Source organism: Microtus oregoni, unplaced genomic scaffold, assembly GCF_018167655.1.
Source record: "Microtus oregoni isolate MIOR12 unplaced genomic scaffold, Mior012 000083F_ref0000379, whole genome shotgun sequence".
Taxonomy (NCBI): domain Eukaryota; kingdom Metazoa; phylum Chordata; class Mammalia; order Rodentia; family Cricetidae; genus Microtus; species Microtus oregoni.
Window position 1 is genome coordinate 309,318 of NW_024544543.1, and position 22,162 is coordinate 331,479.

General features: G+C 40.5%; 1 protein-coding gene across 1 annotated transcript in view; it reads right to left on the reverse strand.

Moving 5' to 3' along the window:
• Positions 1-8,210: 8,210 nt before the first annotated feature.
• The window catches only part of LOC121441908 (tubulin polyglutamylase complex subunit 2), a 59,287-nt gene continuing 45,335 nt past the window's right edge, over positions 8,211-22,162 (reverse strand). The window contains exons 5-7 of the mRNA XM_041643319.1: positions 13,114-13,227; positions 11,324-11,484; positions 8,211-9,936 (exon numbers count right to left, since the gene is read on the reverse strand). Coding sequence (XP_041499253.1) covers positions 9,700-9,936; positions 11,324-11,484; positions 13,114-13,227 — 512 coding nt within the window. The 3' untranslated portion in view covers positions 8,211-9,699. The remainder of the gene's footprint in view (positions 9,937-11,323; positions 11,485-13,113; positions 13,228-22,162) is intronic.

A 22,162-nucleotide genomic window follows, 5' to 3' on the forward strand; every position in this document is an offset into this window, starting at 1 on the left:
CAAGCAGGCATTTGGGAGAGGCTACCTGATGGATGTGAGGACTGCATGAGAACCTGGGAGTGTCAGCGGGTTTGTAGATTACAGACCAGGGAACTGATTTAATCGCCCCTTGGGAAGGAGACATAGGACATTATAGTCATTTCCCTTTTGTATGTGAATCATTTAACAAGTGGTTTACTGGCTTTGAGGGCACTGGCTTATTGCCCCAGCACCGAACTCAGGCATGGGCTATCTATCACACAGGACAGGAATGTATAAACACAGGAAGCTGTGTTGTTGTCACGCTGCTTGGTGAATGGATACTTCGGTGCCCTTCGGGAGGCCCTAGTGTTCTGCTGAATTCTGTTGTTTTAGCATAGGTCACAATCAGAGTGACTGGGAGAATATAACATTAAGTTTAGGGATCAAATGCTTCTGAGAAGCAAGTGAGGTTAACCAGTTTCTTCCTCTGCTGCTAGGCAAGGAGAGTCTTTTATTTAGAGCTTCATTTGAATATATTCACTGCAGTATGGGACAATGCAGCAGGCCAGAGATGCCCATCAAAGTCTGTGGATGGAGCTCACCCGGTGTACTCAGAGCTACTTGTATCTTTAGCTTCCTCTCTTACCCTCCTCAAGATGTGACCGAGATGGTTTAGAGTGTGGACTGAACTTGAGAACCTTTAAAAGATCATCTCATTTCTACCCCCTATTACTAATGTGAAGATGACTTTGAAAGCCACTGAGTTGCAAGGAATTTTATTGTGTGTGTGTGTGTGTGTGTGTGTGTGTGTGTGTTATATTCCTGTATGCACCATAATAGAGGATGATGTGAGGCATCTTCCTCCATGGCTCTCTATTGTTGTTGTTATTATTATTACTATTAATTATCTAGAAGATTTTTATTGAATCTAAACTTGCTGGCCAGTAAGCTCCAGGCCCTGCCTGTCTCCAACCTGCCCCAGTGCTGGGTCACATTGGTTAGCGGTTAAGGCTGGCTTTTATACAGAACTAGGGATCCACACTCATCATGTTTGTATAGCAAGCATTTTACTCGCCGAGCCATTGCACCAGTCCCACAAGGTATTGTTTTCTTTCTTTATATGAGACTTAGATAAAACCAAACGCAATTTTCCCAAACAGAACTTTTTCGTTACCACTGACAACCTAAAAGCAGAAAAGGGGCTGAGTTTGTTTGTTCAGGACTAGCAGGGATGTTGTTTGTTCAGGACTAGCAGGGATGTTGTTTGTTCAGGACTAGCAGGGATGTTGCAATCCAGGGCATGGCATGTGCTATGGTGAACTACGGTACATTGCTAGGTGTCTATGGAGGCTAGGCAAAGGGAAGTTTTTAGACAAATTAAATGTGTAGGTTGCAGGAGCTTACTCTAGGGGGTGACATCAGCTTAGCAGTGGAGAATGTCAGGTGAATATCCTTGCCCAATTGGCTAGCTGTCTTCATATGACTCCCTACTATCTCTGTGGGTTAGTTGTCCTTGTGCAACCTAGGTAGCATAGGTAGCAAGCTGAAGTTGTGGTGTGTGTGCATGTGCGTGCATGAGTGATTCATTTTATTTAGGAATAGATACAAATAAGGTTTTTTTTTTTTTTTTTTTTTTGGTGTTGACAACTCTCACGCTAGAAAGGAATTGATCAATAGGACATGTTTGAGCAAAGCCTTCTTCACAGTATGTGCCTAGTGAACTATGCTTGGCTTTTCCTGCCCTGAAAGCCAGAAAAAAGACAGAAGATTCTCACCAGTTTTTCATGTCCTATCATGTGGAATAAACAAGACTGTGGTGCAAGAGGTCAGCTCTTGAATTCTCTTTTATTTACCCAGAGATGCTTGTTGAGGGAGTGTTAGTGTAGACATGCTGCAGGAGGTAAACTGAGGTCCTTGTTGGGAAGTGTCAAAGTGTAGTTAAAATATACCAGTAAGTCTGTCAAGCCTACCTTTCAGGATAGCTCTAGAACACTGTTTTCCATTTCTTTTCCTTTTGGATTGTTCAAGTCTACCGATCAAACAGATACATTAAAAAAGCTCAAAAGAGCCTTGAAAAAAACCATTTTGTACCTTTAAGCTTAGTAACATTATCTTTTAGTGAAACTGGAGGGTTTTATTTCCTGTTCTTGTTGCCACTTTATAATCTATCCCCCTCCATTTAGCAATTTTAAAATGTGTGTGTGTACTCTGTAAAATCCAGAAGAGGCATAAGATCCCTTGGGATAGGAGTTTTAGATGGATGTGAGCAGCCTGATACAGGTGCTAGTAACTGAACTCTGGTTTTCTGCAAGAGCAGCCTGAGTCATCTCTCTGGGCCCTGTATTAGCAATTTTTACATTCTAAATGTCTCTATAAGACCTTTGTTAAAGAGTGTGCTACTTTACCTGTGTAAGATGTCATTGCTAATCCTTCAGGTCATTATCATAGGTACTACTGTGTCACATAAATGCTGGGATGTGATGAGAGGTAAATGTTATTTTGTTGAAGATAACTGATTTTTTTTTTCACTTAAGGTCATGTTCAACTTCCTTAGTGATCAGGGAAATGCAAATCAAGACAACTTTAAGATACCATCTTACACCTGTCAGAATGGCTAAAATCAAAAACACCAATGATAGCCTTTGCTGGAGAGGTTGTGGAGAAAGGGGTACCCTCATCCATTGCTGGTGGGAATGCAATCTTGTGCAACCACTTTGGAAAGCAGTGTGGCGGTTTCTCAGAAAATTCGGGATCAACTTACCCCTGGACCCAGCAATACCACTCTTGGGAATATACCCAAGAGAGGCCTTATCATACAACAAAAGTATATGCTCTACTATGTTCATAGCAGCATTGTTTGTAATAGCCACAACCTGGAAACAACCTAGATGCCCTTTAATGGAAGAATGGATGAAGAAAGTATGGAATATATACATATTAGAGTACTACTCAGCAGTAAGGCTTTATTTTCTGTTTAAAGTAACTTAAAGGGAATTGGGGATAAAGGAGACTGTGCATAGAGCCTGGGAAGGCTGGAGATACAGTCTTTTTCTTCTTTTAAGTGCATTGTTGAACACAACACAGGGATGAAGAGCAGGGGCACAAGTAGCAGTTTAGTCTCTTAGCTCTTAAGTTGCTTCTAGATCATCTGTGGCTCTCAAAACAAAAATTTACATCATTCATGGTCCCTTGAAGCGGTGTAGTAGCAAACACTACTGTGGCACATTGACTCATGGCACCTCTGGGACCTCAGGTTCTAATCTCTGAAGTCTAACATTCCTTTCTAAAGAAGACATTTACAGGTGCGGGCAGAGCATCCTGCAGTGTCCAGGTGTGCCTCATATCCAATCACAAGTCCTTATGAAGGTCAGCCAGAAGAGACTTGAGAAACACAGAAGAGAAGGTGAAGCAGAAGCAGCAAGAATTGATGTGCCCCCAAAGTAACATCTACTGGAGGAGGCAAGGACAGGCTCTCCAGGACAGCCTCCCAAGTACAGTTTTAGTGACACCTGGATTTTGGCTCTATGAAACTGATCTTGAACTTTTGGATTCCAGAAGTACATGAGAGTAAATTTATGTTCTATTAAGCCATCAAGTTTGTTGTAACTCGTTATGGCAGTCCTTAAAAAAATGGTATAACTATACAAATTTGCACAGAGAGCCAGGTCTGGAGGTAACTGCATGTCAGGGCTGGGCAATCAGTTGGGAAAGGGAGAACCATGATCCCTCTCCTTAGGAGGCATAACAGAAGCTGTGCGAGGCTGTCATCGAATTAAATTTCAGTTATCCACCATTCTTTAGCTATTTCTAGTTTTGATTAGAAATCATTTTATCAGAGAGATAACTACACCACAAAAGTACCAAATTGCTTAAGAAATGAAATGTCTTTTCAATTTTAAAAGAAAGCTAATGACTTTGAAATAGACAGTGAAGATATGTATTAAAATAGATCATCAATTTTCTCAAAATATCATCCAGTAGAGTAGTCGGTTCTGTTGGTTAGGTAATTCATGGGGAGAAAATGGACTTTCTGAATGCTATTTAAAAAGCTGTTGCTTATTGAAGCCATCTCCATGTACTTGATTTGCATTATTTAATAGAGTTTTACAGCCCTTCCATAAATTTTCATTTTACATCCGAAGAAATGGAGCATCGACGCTGCTGAAGAACATTTCCTAGACACAGGATAAGATGTGGTACATCCCAGCATGTCTCACAAGTTACTTTTTTGTTCTTTAAGAGTCTTATCAAGATAGCTGCTGGTGGGATACCCAGTCAGCTAGGCTTCTGAGTAGAGAATACGTGGTGCAGAAAAGATGAGGGGCACTCGTGGCTTCATGTGTAATGTATTTCATTATGACAAGGTTTTCTGACAAATACAATCTGTAAGCTAGACTAAGGGTATCCAGACTCTAAAATAAGGCAGTTACTGTCTTCTCAATTTTTAAAAAGCTACGCAATTTCATAGCTTTTTCCTCATTAATTTTTAGATGTCCTAAAATATGACACATTTGACTTAATGCAAAATTTTGTATAACCAACTTAAATTTTATATATTAATGGTCCATGGGGCTTCATAATGATTATGATGGTTTTCCAAAGTAGCACAAAAACCCCTGGTCACAAAAATCTGCTGGAACCACAGAGGTCAGGTAAGATGACCAAAATTCACTGAATGGTAATCTCCTTACAGAAGAGCTGGGGCTACATCAAGTTCTGGAGAGAGGCACACTCGAGCTGAACTGCAGGAGGAAACGGCAGGTAAACAGGCACAGGGGAGAACCAAACTGGTGTCTTGGAACAAAGAGTGAATGGCTTAGGAGAGCACAGCTGCTAGCAGACAGTCGACAGCTAGAAACAGTGGGAACACATTAGAAAGGGAGAACAGGAAAACAGCAACTGCCTTTTCTGAGGACTGATTCTATGCCTGAACTCATTTAGCAGTCACAACTCCATTATGGAGGCTGTGTGGGTTTATAAGAAAATCCTTGGCTGGTATTCTCCATAGGTCGACATATTTGAGTAGTGGGTCCCGGATTGGTGGTGCTTGGGGAAGCCATAGAGTATTTAGGAAGTGTGGCCTTGTTGGAGGAAAGGGGTGACCTTTTAGAGTTATAGTATAGCTTTGCTCCTGGTTTCTCTGCATCATGTTTGCAGGTGAATATATGCTCTCAGTTTCCTGCTCTGGCTGCCTGCAGCAATGCCTCTCCTGCCATTATGGATGCCTTTGGAACTGTAAGAAAAATACTATCTTCTATAAATTGCTGTTGGTTATGGTACAAAGTGGGATTGACTGAAGCCAAGTAGGGGATCTATCTACATATTCCAAATTTAAGAGCACAGCCATGGTTTGCTACCTACCTGTAGTCCATTCAGCTGTAATGGTCAGAATTACTTTGCACAGATAGTGCGACCAGGGACCCTGTGTGAACTACTGCTCTAAACAGAGAAAGGAACATGCATTATAACTATCAGAGCAACCTCTAAAACCTAAGGAAGACATATGGCTTAAAAACTAATAGGTTGCAATTGTTTAAGAGACAAATTTAGAGAAATAGGAGTATAGCTAAAACTTTAGCCATGAGACAGTAACTATTGAAACTGTGACGGGCACTGTTGTATTCATATCTGTAAATGTTTAATATCTTTGGAGCCTATCCTGGGAACTAGCTCTTATAGACCAGGCTGGCCTTGAACTCACAGAGATCTGCCTGCCTCTTCCTCCCAAGTGCTGGGATTAAAGGTGTGTGCCACCCTCGCCTGAATCTATTCATTATTCTTTAAAAAAATTTTTCACTTATTTTATACGTATTGGTGCTTTGCCTGCCTATCTGTGTGAGGGTACCAGATCCCCTAAAACTGGAGTTATAGATAGTTGTGAGCTGCTTTGTAGGTGCTGGGAGTTGAACCTGTATCCTCTGGAAGAGCAGCCAGTGCTCTTAACCTTTAAGCCATATCTTCAGCCCCTCTATTCCAGGTATTATATATGCTTTACTGGATTACAAAAAGATTTTTTATTTTTCATGAAATTAAAACCAAACAACTCAGACCTTAAGCAGAATGTTTCAGACTCAGTATTACTGTCAAATTGACTTAAAATCCCATAGTGGGCATAGTGGTGTACGTCTGTAATTAAAACATTAGTGGCAGGGTGTGTCTGTATGTGTAAGGCAGGAGACTACATAGCTGTAGGCCAGTCTGAGATACATGGCGAGGTCTTGTCTTAAAAAAAAAAAAAAAAAAGGAAAGAGAATCCTGATACCTGGAATCTTCCTTGGCAATTCTGATTTTGTAGATCTGAACTGCGATCCAAGAATCTTATTTTCCATGTGATACCAGTGCTTTAAGCATTAGATTCTAAAGGCTATTGTGTGCATACTAGCTGGACCCTTTCATCCTTGTCTTTGGCCTGGCTGCCTCCCTACAAGCAGGGTGACGTGACACTGTGTGTGGTATGTGCTACTAGCTACATCATTACAGCATGAGGGGTTCAGCTCTCTTCTCATTTTGTGACTCTAAAACAGGGATTTTTTCCTGGGCAGTTAAGTTTCTTGTATAACATATACTAACATTTTTCCTGCACTTTTTAAAAAGTTGTTTTTTTTTTAATTTTTTTTTTTTTTTTTTTTTTTTTTTACTTTTTTGTGTTTTTTTGAGACAGGGTTTCTCTGCATAACAGCCTTGGCTGTCCTGGAACTCAATTTGTAGAGCAGGCTGGCCTTGTACTCTGAGTGATCTGCCTGCCTCTGTCTCCCAAGTATTGGGATTAAAGCCATGAACCACCACCACTTGACTAACTGCATTTTTAAAAACATCAGCCTCATGGGGGGTTTCTCCCACTTAACTCATTCATCTTCCATGTTAAGACTCTGCTAGAAGTGCCCATTTTTCTCTTCAAAGAGCCAGTTTCCTGGGTGAGTAGCCTATGTGTATAGCACCTATACAGGGCTTCCCTTGATTTACTGCTCTGCTTAATTCTGGCCTTTAAGGGCAGTATGATGAGACAAATAAGAATACACATGAGCAGAGATGCGTGTGTTGTTCACCACTCCTTTGGTGCTTCATTTGTGCTATCAAACTCAAGAGCTCCACAGATACCAAGTGAAGGATACCTACTACATGGAGATAATGTAAGATTGCTTCTAATTGTAACACAAAAGCAGACAAATGACGGCCTGGTACTGTTGGATTTCCTTGGAACTGTTACACATTTTTAAATGTTCAAGTACAATAAATCATTTAAAAAGGTTCATGTTATCTCCTAAATTATGGGTAATCTGCCACAGTCACAACAGTCATATCCTCAAGTTACACATAAAGAATTTTTTTTTTTTGCCACACTGAATGTTATACTGTTGGTTTTGAAGCTGCTTTTGCTTCAGAAGATAGATTGATGTTGTTTTAAACATTTTTCCATTGGAAGTGGACAGGTATGGTGGTATGTGCCCTGATTCCAGCATTGGAAAAATGGAGGCAGGACAGATGCAAAGTTGAGGCCAGCCTGGGTTATAGAGACAGACCGTGTCTTGAAACATAAACTAGGATCATGTATCAGCATGTTTTAAAACATTGGAATACACTGCTAACATGAAGCTCTGTGTACTCCCAAAATATACTGGAGCACTTACCTTTCAGTATCTGAACTATTAAAAGATGTGGCTGCAGCCAGGCAGTCTGCCAGTCCTTGATGACTAATTCCTTTTTTTTTTTTCTTTTTTGGTTTTTCAAGACAGGGTTTCTCTGTGGCTTTGGAGCCTATCCTGGAACTAGCTCTTGTAGACCAGGCTGGTCTCGAACTCACAGAGATCCTGGCGGTATGGAAGTGGTAGGAGGAGAAAGACTGTGGTAGGTTGAATGTAAAAGGCCCCATAAGCTCACAGGGAGTGGCAGTATTAGGAGGTGTGACCTTGTTGGAGGAAGAATGTCACTGTCGGGGTGGGATTTGAGGTCTCCTTTGCTCAAGCTACTCACAGTGTCACAAACCACTTTTTGTTGTCTTATGATCAAGAGGTAGCCAGCACCGTGTCTGCCTATACACCACCATGCTCCCCGCCATGATGATAATGGACTGAACCTCTTCAAGTGGAAGCGATCCATCTCAATGAAATGTTTCCTTATAAGAGTTGCCATGGTTATTGATGTCTCTTCACAGCAATAGAGATTGTAAGACAAAGACTGAAGACCCCATCCCCTTCCTGAGTATTATTATGATGAACAACAACAACAACAAAAAATATGTTTTTCAAGTCTTTTTATTCTTTGTGTGTGCATAGGTTCCTGTGGAGGCCAGAGGGCACTTTGGGTCCCCTGGAGTTGGAGTTACAGGTGGCTGTGAGCTGCTTCATGTGGGTGCTAAAGATGAATTTGGGTTCTCTGCATTATCAGTGCATGCCCTTAACTGCTAAACCATCTTTCCAGCCCCCCAAACAAGAATTTGAAATGTTCATAAATATTCAAGGTGATGTCAGAGGAGTGCAGGTAGAGAGAGAGAGAGAGAGAGAGAGAGAGAGAGAGAGAGCTGTAGCTCCCATCACAACAGAAAAGAGAAGCCTAGTGTGACTAGTAGGAAGAGGCAGCACACAAAACCTAGATGGACAACCACTGATAGAAAATATCAAGAAAGCATATGCTAGCCAATGGGAAAGGGTGTGTGCAGTCTCCCCTTCCTCAGAACTCTTTATTTTTCTACCTCTGGAATATCAGTACAAAGATTGTAGCCATTAAGAACATTGGGGTTGCCCACTGCCAGGACTACAGAGGAAGGAATCAGATATTCTTAACTGAAAATCAGAGTAATTTCTTTCTAGAAATTTTGCTATATGCCTAATATTTAACAGAAGATAAACCTGTGGGATGGCTCAGTGTCTAATACCATCATGTTTCTTCTGAATTACAGGACATGCTTACAAAGGCCTCCTGGCACCCACACTGTTCCAGGCAGGGTATTGCTTAGAACAGAGGTAGATGGGAGAGACAGCTCCCAGCTGTGAATGAGCAGAACAGATAAAAGTTCTTGTGAACAGACTGGCTTTAACAGATAAAATACAACACGAGTCAATCTCTTAAAAAGTTGGTTTTGGCAAACGTAGAAATATCCATACAAAGCTGGAAACAGGAAAATGATCAGAAACGTGGGTTTTTACATTAAATTAAAAAAAAGAAATGACTTAAGTGAGATGTGTTTGTGGTATAGATCATAAAAAACACAAGACTGTGTCTTTGAAAGTGTCTTCTCAAAACATACAGCCTCTAAAGCTAAGGTATTAACAGTATGCATTGACAGCATGAAAGTGTTCGCATGCAACATTTCCAGGACAGAAGTGCTCCCCGTCTCCGTGCTATCCCATATGGAATCCATAATCGAAATGTGGCTAATGAAACTGAGGGTATAAAATTTTCGTAACTGAGATGGTCACATGACTAGTTGTTACTGATGATGATGAGTTGAGCCATGGGTTTACTTGGGAGGACCTAATTACTGCTAAGACATTAAGAATTGGGTATAAATGTAAAAACAAAACATCTCTAGACACACCTGAAAGTCTTAGCTGGTTTCAGAGATGGGGTTGGCACAACCTGTGGAGGAAAGGACTCCTGGGGAGAATTTATGTGGTCTTCCCAACTCCTGGCTAAGGCTTTGGTCCCCAGGAGAAAGCCTGCAGTCACAAAGTGCCTGCGGATGGGGCCACCCCAGGGCATCTGTGCATTGATATCACTGCTGTGAAGCTGATGGGATGTTTATTTTCGGACAGGGTTTCCAGAGCCAGAGGAAGGTTTAGCAGAAGGAGGAGCTAAGGGCCCGGGTCCTTTCTGGCCACTGGCAGGCTGCACAGGCCCTTTCTTTTTGGGGATTAAGATTTTGTTCTTGCTCTTGAACACTTTGCTGGGGTCCAGCTTATTCACAAAGGAGTCGGTCTCTTCTGTGAGCAGGCTTGTGTTGCTGTAGGTGATGGGTTTGTACATACTGAACCATTGCTGTAAGGCAGAAGTGAGAAAGAGTCACAGCCTGAAGGGGAAATGGGCCGAGAGCAGGGACACATAGGACAGACATTATAAACTGACCATCACTAACCCACATTTTTTTTAGACTGTCAGCTGGTAAAGTATATGTGATTATTTCAAAATTCAAAAAGCTATAAAATCTAATACATTTCTGGTCTACATACCCAGTGATGTAATGCTGATTTTATACATTTTTTTTTTTTATGAAAAACTGCCTTAAAAACTAACAGTAAGTGATGAAAGACCCCTCAGCTCCTGGTCAAGCATATCCAGTGCAGTATGAGAACTACTGAGCTCACCAGGGGACAACGTCCTCCACTTGCCATCAAAGCACAGACGGTGCCCACCATGGAAAGTCCAGGGGGTGTGGCAGAGGTGCGTGCAGAACTTCCCTATGGGAAGCTGTGCGCTGGTGCTCTAGACCTGCAGAACTTCCCTATGGGAAGCTGTGCGCTGGTGCTCTAGACCTGCAGAACTTCCCTATGGGAAGCTGTGCGCTGGTGCTCTAGACCTGAAGTTGCTCAGAAAGCCATCGAAAAAAGGACAGCCACATTTTCTTTTTCTTTTGTGCCACTGTGTGACCCAAACACTTCACAGCACTGACTGCATGGAAGCTGATCTTATGAAAATAGGAGAAGAATGAGCCCATATCTATTAAAGCCGCAGAGGAATGCAGTCTCTAATTTTTTGCTAATTAAGTCCTATAAGAAATCACTATGATTTTTCTTTAGACAAGACCAGTTCATTCCACTAAAAATTTCTAGCCACCACTTGGTATTTTCAGGGCAGGCTGTATAAGCCTGGCATCCCTGTTTGAAATGATGCCTAGTCTGTATGCAGAAGATAGTTCTATATGTACCCATATGGGATGCTAAGTGAAAAGATAAAAGTGAAGAATTGCCACATTTGTGTTAGCACAAAGATTTAAAAAAGCCCCAAAACAAACAAACAAAACCAACAACAACAACAAACCCCATGCATTAATACTTTACATGTAATGAGTCTCTCAAGGAGGGCATACATACTGACAGCTGTGCCTGCCAATGAAGATGTATACCAGGAGCAGAGGGCAAGTAGAAACTTGTTAATCCTTCTAAGGGTTTGTATTGTTAATCAAAAAACAGTTATCTGGACCCAAGCCCTCAGTGACATTTAATTAAAAATAACACCCCAGTTGATCCTGATTACTTAATTAGATGCAAATCATGTGAGGCTATCAGCCAACAATGGAAGCACTGCTTACTGAAAATCTGGGTTCCACCCCTTCATCTATTACTGCGGATGGATTTTGGAATGGAACACTTTCACAGGAAATTCTTGATACACAACAGATTTTGGGATGGTGGTAGTCTCTCCTTACCTTGGCCTGTGGGCTAATGCCATAGCTGGTGAAGGCATATTGCCACTGGGGCAAGCCCAGGTGGGTGATGAGCAGGCGGTAATAGGCAGTAAAGGTATCTGTGAGAAAATGCCAGTATAATGCTCTGTCCAGGAACCAGATCTCAGTGTCATGAGCTAATCCTAAACAGTATAAGAAGAAAGGGACAGCTTTATGTTTTTCCTTTTAGCTAAAATGTCAATATACATTGAAAGTTAAGGGAAACTCATAATAGAAAGGTTTTAAAGCACAAAATAAAACTCTCCTTCTATGCCCCCAGTTCTGCTCTTTCATGGCTGCTTTTTCTCATTAATCTGATACTCATGGATTCCCGATTGATCACACAATGGCTTTGACCATGAGGCATTTCATTAAGGCTATCTCAGTAGACGCTTCTGTTCTGTGTGGACTCAGCACTCCCTCCTTTTTTGATGGAAAGAAACTGTAAGGAACAATCTTTTAAAAAAGAGGTCTCTAATCAAAAGTGCTTTGAAAGCAAATAATAACAAAAATCCAATGTAAGAGTCTATACTAGTGGTTCTCAATTTTCCCAATGCTGTCACCCTTTAATACAGTTCCTCATGTTGGTGAACTCCAGCCATAAAATTATTTTTGTTGCTATTGTTATGAATCATAATGTGACTACCCAAGGGGTTGAGAAGCACCGGTCTATACCTGCTCACTCCTGCAGTCCCGCTCATATGATACCCTGTCCTAGGTCAGCTAACCCAGGCACTATTAAGCCAGCTCCTATCTTATATCCATCTGTGACCTTCCATTTCTGTCACCTATTCTGGCTCATTAGCTTTCTAGAAAGTTGTAACATCTTCCCCTAGGTGTTTCCCACCTACTCTCTTCCTTCTCCAAAACTACCTGACCATTTTCATTTGAACCTTGCCACTCTCCTAACCAGCCTTGAACAACTCTTTAGTCTTCTAGACTGTCCAGACCTTTTTGCTCAGAGAGGAAAGCCTGCCAAGTTCTGCATGAGAGGAAGTGGCTGCATCTCTTTTGAATGAGATGAGCACAGGCTAATCACTTAAGCTCATTCAAAGAGAACTGTCATTACCACAAATCAGTTGAACTTTTTCATAATAATGGCTTCTAGCCATCCTTCCCTCTGCTTTGTTATTCCTTTCACTCCTTTCTCATATCTAATTCCAATCATTGTTTACAATGCATCTCCAGGTCTTTCTCTACAGCAGCTTTACCTGGAAACAATCTCTTCTCCCCAGAGGTAATGTCTAATCTTTATGCCTCTTCACACCACCAGAACGAGGTAAGAAGAGCGCTTAAATGTGATCAGCTCTAGACTCAGTCTGTAGGAGCAGGCAGTGGTTTCTGTTTAGGTATTCATAGTCTCTCAGTAACTATCATTTAGCCCTGCTTTCTCTTGTTTTTCAATGTGGGGACTTGAGGTCTAGTAATTCAGATTTCTATTGCTTTTAACTGGCTTACATATAAAAGTATTAAAAAAAGGTACCACATTTCCTGAATGCTTATCAAAAGCACAACCATATGAACAGAATGAGTCGTTCCTGAAGCTTTTCTCATGTGTCCCATGGACTGTTCAAAGTGACTCACACAAGGAGATGGAATACAGAAATTAGCTTAGTAGGAGATGTTCAGAGGGGATCAGAGGGGCTGAGTCTTGGCACAAAGAAGAGATATGACAGCATCTCAGAGAGCTTTTTGTTCACTGATAGCTGACAGGCAAGTTCAGGGAAGACCACACCCATACTGTAGAATCATGCTTTGGAAATGATCTTTACCAGGTTTCCCATGTTTGTAGACGAGGCAAACCTTCCCATTACCGTTGCACGAATCCAGTTCAAATATCACACTGCGACCGTCAAAGTGAGGCTTCTCTGGCTGGTCTTCATTGGCTGTAAACACAGAAAATCAACAGTAATGTTCAAACAAACTCAACACAGATACAGCACTATACTACACAGCATTATATATAATTGTGCAAAGATGAAAAAATGGTGAGATTTTCTATGCTCTAAATGCCGTGAGATTCACTGACGGATCAGGCCTTCTGATCACCAACAGAAACTGACAGAACACTGAATGAAGCCACATTAAGGCAGAGCAATATGAATGTTGGGGTGCTGAAGAAAGCCTCTTCCCTTTCCTAGGTTTACTGTGTTAAGAATGGGATGCATGGTCTACGGGGGTGGATGAATCATAACTTATTTCACCTACCAGTGATATGTATACATCTTATCCTCTGGTGCTGATTCCAAAATGTGCATTAGTTCTGGATTTGTTCTAATTAACCTATTTCCCCCATTAATACTGTAGTTTCCTGACTGGTAACCTATGATTAGATGCCAGAAATTACTGAGTGGTAGATGTTTTCTATTTCTATAAATATTCTTGAGCTTTGTTCTTAGACACAGATAAACTACTTAGAAGCAAATACTTTGGCCCTACTTTTAGGATTTCTCAGGCAGAAGCTGGGTCTGATGGTTTAGCCTGTAATACTAGCACTTGGGAGGTGGAGGCAGGAGAATTAAGAGTTCAGGGTCACCTCAGCTATATAACTTACAAGTTCAAGACCCTGCCAGAAAAGAGAAAACATGTAGAAGTTAGAAACAGTGGGACTGTCCTCTGCTGTTACCAGAAGCATAAGGTTAGTGTTTGGATGCTGTCCCAAGTCTACAGCCTCAATCGTGTGTTCCTCCCTTGAAGCAACACTGGGGAGAAACCTCAGTGTTCATTATGCTGTTTATAATTTAGGTTGGTTCTTGTTCATGGGGTTGAATTTCTTCAGGTATCTACATAGTTTTTATTAAAATTTACTTTCTGAAAACTTACTTATAAAAAAAATCCAAGGCATTAGGTAATGTCACCTCCTTTTTATATAAAAGCTTATTTAGGTTATAATTCATCTATCATACCACTTATATAAAATATAGAATTTATAGATTTTAGAATATTTTACAAAGTTACACTATAATCATCATAATTAATTTTACATTTTTTGGAGTGAATTTTTGTTTGTATCTGCCAGGATACTGAGACCATAAACCTAGGATCAGTCCTTCCCTTCCTGTCATACTGCTATGTCCCAGCCTTCAACGCGGGTGGCCAGCTATAGGCAACACCTGCTAGAAGACCTGGCAGGCAGTCCACAGATCCTCCCCCCCCCCCCGCCCTACTCTCTCTATTATCCCAGAACCAATTCTCAGCATTGCCCCTAGAGCTGCAATGATGTGGGAGTGATTTCTTTCTAATCTGTTGCTTTCATTGGTTAATTAATAAAGAAACTGCCTAGGCCCATTTGATAGGCCAACCCTTAGGTGGGTGGAGTAAACAGAACAGAATGCTGGGAGAAAAAAGCTGAGTCAGAGAGTCGCCATGATTCTCACTCCCAACACAGCCGCAGGTTAAGATCTTCCCTGGTAAGCCACTTCGTGGGCTACACAGATTATTAGAAATGGGTTAGGTCAATATGTAAGAGCTAGCCAATAAGAGGCTGGAACTAATGGGCAAAACAGTGTTTAAAAGAATACAGTTTCCGTGTAATTATTTCGGGTAAAGCTAGCCGGGTGGTGAGACGCAGCCCCACCGCTCCCACTACTACACTGCAACAGAACACCAGTGGTAACCCCCACCACAATCCCATTGATGCTTCCTGTGGATCCCTCAAACCATCTCCTCCTGACCTCCCATCCCCCATGCATACACCAGCTGAGCAGGCCAGTAAAACAGACAACATTCAGCCTGTTTTACTGTTTCCAGAGAGGAAACAGAAACCAAGGAACAAAATTCTCATCAAACTGAGAGAAACCAATCACCCAAAAACCCAGATGCCTAGATGTCATGGTAAGCCACTGCCACGTGGCGATACACAGATTAATGGAGATGGGCTAAACTAATATGTAAGAGTTAGCCAATAAGAAGTTAGAGTAAATGGCCAAGCAGTGTTTTAATTAATACAGTTTCTGTGTGGTTATTTCAGGTGTAAGTTAGCCGGGTGGACGGGACAAACAAAGAGCCCCCTCTCCTTGCTTGCAACGAGAGAGAGAAAGAGAGAGAGAGAGAGAGAGAGAGAGAGAGAGAGAGAGAGAGACAGAGAGAGAGACAGAGAGAAGAGAGAATATCAGGTATTTAAGATAGAATAGAAAATTCCTGACACAAAACATCCAGGAAATTTGGAACACCATGAAAAGACCAAACCTACAAATTAATAGAAATAGAGAAGGAGAAGAATACCAGTCAAAGGCCAAGAAAACAGTTTCCACAAAATCATAGGAAAAAAAATTCCTAACCAAGAGAAGGGGAAGCCTATAAAGGTACAAACAGCATACAGAATACCAGATAGATTGGACCAGAAAAAAGTCCCCTCACTGTTGTAAAGAGGCCACTTGTTCATCCCGGCTGCCCAGAACCAAAATAACCACCTAGAAACTGTATTATTTGGATCACTGCTTGGCCTATTAAGTCTAGCTTTTTATTGGCTAACTCTTATATCTCAATTTAACCCATTTTTAGTAATCTGTGTATAGCCATGAGGCTGTGGCTTACTGGGTAAAGTTCCAGTGTCTGTCTCCAGTGGGGCTACATGGTTTCTCTCTGACTCCGTGTATTCAGCTTAGTTTTCCCTGCCCACCTCTATTCCCTGCACAGGCCCAAAACAGTTCCTTTATTAACCAATGGTATTCACAGTATATAGAGGGGAATCCCACATCACCTTCACCTCATAATAATCAAAACACTAACTATACAGAACAAAGTAAGAATATTAAAAGCTACAAGTGAAAAAGACCAAGTAACATATAAAGGCAGATTTATTAGAAAAATACACCTGACTTCTCAATAGTACTGGAGACTCTAGGAGACCACAGATACCAGCCCTAGTTACTATACCCAGGAAAACGTTCAATCACCATAAATGGAGAAAACAAGATATTCCATGATAAAGTCAAATTTAAACAATATCTATTTACACACCCAGCCCTACACAAAGTGCTAGAAGGAAAAAATTCAAACCAATGAGGTTAACTGCACACATGAAAATGCAGGAAATAAATAATTTCACATCAGTAAAACCAAAAGAAAGAAGGCATGCGCACACTCGCACACATACACACACACACACACACACACACACACACACACACACACACACACAGACAGACAGATAGACTGTGACCACCACCACAGACAACAACAAAATAACAGGAATTAACAGTCATTGTTCATTGATATCCCTTAATATAAATGGCCTTAATTCCCCAATAAAAAGACACAGAATAACTGAATGGATATGAAAACAGGACCTTTTCTTTTGTTACATACAAGAAACACCTCAACATTAACAATGCCTCAAATATATGGTTGGAAAAAGATATTATTCCAAGCAAACAGACCTAAGAAGCAAGCTGGTGTAGCAATCTTAATAGCTAACAAAATAGATTTCAAACCAAATCAATCAAAAGAGATAGAAAAGGACACTACATATTCATCAAAGGAAAAATTCACCAAGATGACATTTCAGTTCTTACTATCTATGCACCAAACACAAGGGTACCCCCCTTTATAAAAGAAAAACTATGACAGCTTAAATCACACATTAACCTTCACACACTGAAAGTGGGAGACTGCAATACTTCATTTTCATCAATGAACAGGTCATCTAGACAAAAACTAAATGGAAGAAATGCTACAGCTAACTGACAGCATAAAGCAAATGAACATAACTACAGAACATTTCACTCAAACACAAAAGAATACACCTTCTTCTCAGCATCTCATGGGACTTTCCCCAAAATTGACCACATATTAGGACATAAAAGCAAGTTTCAACAGATACAAGAAAGTAGAAATAATTCCCTGAATTCTATAAAATCACCACGGATTAAAACTGGGCATCAACAACAACAGAAACAACAGAAAGCTTACAAATTCATGGAAACTGAATAACTCCCACTCAACGAAAAATAGCTCAAGACAGAAATAAAGAAATTAAAGACTTTCTATAATTCAATGAAAATAAATACACAACATACCCAAATTTATGGGTATAAAAGTGGCACTAAAAGTTCATGGCACGAAATGGCCACATAATAAAAGATTGACAAGCTCTCATATTAACAACCTAACAGCATACCAGAAAGCTCTAGAACAGAAAGATGTAAGCACATCCAAGATGAACAGATGTCAAGAAATTATAAAAAAGAATGCTGAAAGAATCAATGAAACAAAGAGTTGGTTTTTTTTGGACAGACAAACCCTTATCCAAACTAACTAAAAGACGGAATATCTAAATTAATAAAATCAGAAATGAAAAGGGAGATATAACAGACACTAAGGAAATCTGGAGAATCATAAGGACATACTTAAAAAACCTATACTTCTCTAAATTGGAAAATCTAAAAGAAACAAATAATTTTCTTGGTAGGTACCACTTACCAAAGTTAAAATCAGACAAACAACTTCAACATGCCTATAACCACTAGTGAAACAGATTAAGTCATTAAAAGTTTCCCAAGTTAAAAAAAAAAAACAACCCAGGTTCAGAGGGTTTTAGCAGAATTCTAGCAGACTTTCAAAGAAGAGTTAATGCCAATACAAATTATTCAACAAAATAGAAACAGAAGGAGCAGAATTTACTTTATGAGTCCACTGTCACCCTGACACCCAAGCCACATAAAAACTCAACAAAGAGAATTACAGAACATTTCTTTTATGAGTATAGATGCAAAAATACTTAACAAAACACTTATTAAATTGAATCCAAGGAAATGTCAAAAAGATCATCCACCATGATCAAGCAGGCTTCATCACAGAGTCACAGGGATGGCTCAACATATGAAAATGAGTAAATGTAATCCACCAGATAAATAAACTGAAAAAAAACCCCACATGATCATTTCATTAGATACTGAAAAAGCCTTTGACAAAATCCAAAACCCCTTCATGATAAAGTTTTGGAGACATTAGGGATACAAGGGACATATCCAAACATAATAAAGGCAATTTACAGCAAGCCTATAACCAACATCAAATTAAATGGAGAGAAACTTAAAGCAATTCCACTAAAATCAGGAACAAGACAAGGCTGTTTACACCATATCTATTCAATATTGTACTTAAATTTTAGCTAGAGCAGTAAGACAACTAAAGGATGTTAAGGGGATATAAACTGGAAAGGAAGAATCCAAAATATCTTTATTTTAAGATGATATGATAGTATACATAAATGACCATAAAAATTCTGTAGGGAACTCCTATAGGTTGGTGCAGGAGAACTGTCTGTATTCTGTCAATCATATTTTTTTTATATATATTTTTTTTATTGAGAAAAGGAGATAAAAAAAACAAGTTTCCACCTCCTCCCAGTCTCCCATTTCCCTCCCCCTCCTCCCACTCCTCTCCCCCTCCCTCTCCAGTCCAAAGAGCAGTCAGGGTTCCCTGCCCTGTGGTAAGTCCTAGGTCCTCCCCTCTCCGTCCATTTCTAGGAAGGTGAACATCCAAACTGGCTAGGCTCCCACAAAGCCAGCACATTACGTAGGTTCAAAACCCCGTGCCATTGTCCTTGGTTTCTCATCAGCCCTCATTGTTCGCCATGCTCAGAGAGTCCAGTTTTATCCCATGCTTTTTCAGTCACAGTCAGCTGGCCTTGGTGAGCTCCCAGTAGATCAGCTCCACTGTCTCAGTGGGTGGGTGCACCCCTCGTGGTCCTGACTTCTTTGCCAAGAGATGCCCTATCATATGACAAGGGCATTTGTTCAACTATGTTCATAGCAGCATTATTTGTAATAGCCAGAACCTGGAAACAACCTAGATGCCCTTCAATGGAAGAATGGATGAAGAAAGTGTGGAATATCTACACATTAGAGTAATATGCTGCGGTAAAAAACAATGACTTCTCAAATTTTGCATGCAAATGGATGGAAATAGAAAACACTATCCTGAGTGAGGTAACCCAGACCCAAAAAGATGAATATGGGATGTACTCACTCATAATTGGTTTCTAGCCATAAACAAGGGTCACGGAGTCTACAATTGGTGATCCCAAAGAAGCTTAGTAAGAAGGTGAACCAAAGGAAAAACATATAGTTGTCCTCTTGGCTATGGGAAGTAGACAAAATTGCCGGGGAGAAAATTGAGATCTTGGGGGTGGGGTGGGATGGGGGTAAGGGGAGATGGGGAGAGAAAAGGGAGAAGGGGAGAATGGGGGGAACTTGGGGAAAAAGGATGATTGGGATAAAGGAAGGTTGGATAGGGGAGCACGGAAGCACAATTCTTAGTTAAGGGAGCCACCTTAGAGTTGGCAAGAGACTTGAACCTAGAGTGGCTCCCAGATGCCCAAGCCGAGGTCCCCAGTTAGTTCTTTGGGCAGCTGAGGATAGGGAACCTGAAATGACCCTATCCTATAGCAATACTGATGAATATCTTGCATATCATCATAGAACCTTCATCTGATGGATGGAGATAGAGACAGAGACCCACACTGAAGCACTGGACTGAGCTCCCAAGGTCCCAATGTCAATCATAGTTTAAATAAATGCTGATTGGCCAGGAAGGAAGTAGCAGCGGGTCAACCAGACAGGAAGTAGAGGCAGGGCAATGAGAACAAGAGAATTCTAGGAGGGAGAAAGCCCATTACCCCCAGTCCTGCCCAGACCACCGAAGAAGCAGGTTGTGATTTGTCCCTCTGAAAAAGGTACTGAGCCATGTTGCTAACACAGATAACAATAATGGATTAATATAAGCTACAAGAGCTAATAAGAAGCCTGAGCTCATGGGCCAATCAGTTTATAACTTATGGAGACCTCTGTGTGATTTTTCTTTGGGGGCTTACCATATGTGGGAACTGGGCAGGACATAAAACCCAACTAAGCAGGTCCTTCTGTTACAATAGGTGGTAAACATGTTCAGTAAAGTGCTTAGCTATAAGATTAACTGGAAAAAAATCAGAAGCTCCCCTATATACAAATGAAAAACAAAAGGAACTAAGGAAGAAACAGGGAAACAACACACTTCACAACAGCCTCAAATAATACAAAATATCTTGTTGTAACTCTAACCAAGCAAGTGAAAGACTTATATGATAAAAACTTCAAGTCTCTGAAGAAAGAAACTGGAGAAATCAGAAAATGGAAAGATCTCCCATGCTCATGAATTGTTAGGATTACAGTAAAAAAAATGACCATCCTACCAAAAGCAATTTTCAGATTCAATGCAATCTCTGTCAAAATTCCAACACAAGTCTTTACAGATTTTGAAAGGACAATTCTCAACTTCTTATGGGAAAACAAAAAAACCGAGGATATCTAAAACAATTCTGTATAACAAAAGAAGCTACATCCTAACACAAGGACACTTTCTAAAGGTATCACCATTCCTGATTTCAAGTTGTACTACAGAACTATAGTAATAAAAGCCACATGGTATTGACATAACAGACATGTTGATCAATGGGCCTGAATTGAAGACCCAGAAATAAGTTCATATACCTACAGACACCTGATATTTGATAAAGAAGTCAGAAATACACACTGGAAAAAAAAAGCTTCAACAAACGGTGCTCGTCTAACTGGATGTTGGCACGTAGATGGATGCAAATAGGTCCATATTTATCACTCTGTACAAATTCAAGTCCAAGTGGATCAAAGACCTCAACACAAAATCAGATACACTGCAACTGATAGAAAAGAATGTGGGGAGCAGCAGCCTTGAACATGCTGGAACAGAAGACAACTTTCTGAACAGAACACGGACAGCACAGACACTGAGATAAGCAATTAATAAATAGGACCTCATGATACTGAAAAATTTCTGTAGGGCAAAGGACACCATCAATTGGACAAAGAGGCACCTACGAAATGGGAAAAGATTTAACCAGTTCCATATCTGATAGAGGTCTAATATTAAAAAAAAAACCTCAAGAAACTAGATACTAAAAAAAATCCAATTAAAAATGGGATACAGATCTAAACAGAGAATTCTCAACAGAGAAATCTCAAATGGCTGAAAAGCATCTAAAGAAATGCTTAACATCCTTAGCCATCAGTAAAATGTAAATCAAAACTACTTTAGGATTCCATCTCACACCTGTTAGAATGGACAAGATCAATAACCCAAGTGACAGCTTATGCTGTTGCAGGTGGGAGTGCAAACTTGTACAGCCACTGTGAAATCAATGTGGAGGTTTCTCTCAAAATTGGAAATCAACCCACCTCAAGATCCAGCTATACCATTCCTGGGCATATATACAAAAGATGCTCCATCCTACCACAAGCACACTTGACGTTCACTATAACTTTATTCATAATAGTCAGAAACTGGAAAAAGCCTACATTTCCCTTAATGAAAGAATGGATAAAGAGATTGTAGTACATTTACACAATGGAGCATTACTTAGTTGTTAAAAAATGGCACCATGAGACGTGTAGGGAAATGGATATAACTAGAAAAGATCATCCTGAGTGAGATGAACCCAGAATCAGAGAAACAATATTATTTGTTAAGTAAATCATAACTAAGCTACAATCCATAGACCCAGACAGGTTGGAGAGGAGAGCTATATGGAAATCATCAATCTCCCTGGGAAGGGGAAATAGAACAGATTCTGGAGACAGACTCGGGATGAGTGGGAATGGGAGCATGGGGGAGTCAGTTGTGTGTGTGTGTGTGTGTGTGTGTGTGTGTGTGTTTGGGGGATGGAGGGAGAGAGAGTGTGGGAGAGGCAGCTGGAACTGGAGGCATTGTGGGGGTGGTAGAGATACCTAGTGCAGTAAAAACTTCCTGGAATTTAAGAGGTTGATCTTAGTGAAGACACCTAGTAATCAAGGATATGGAATT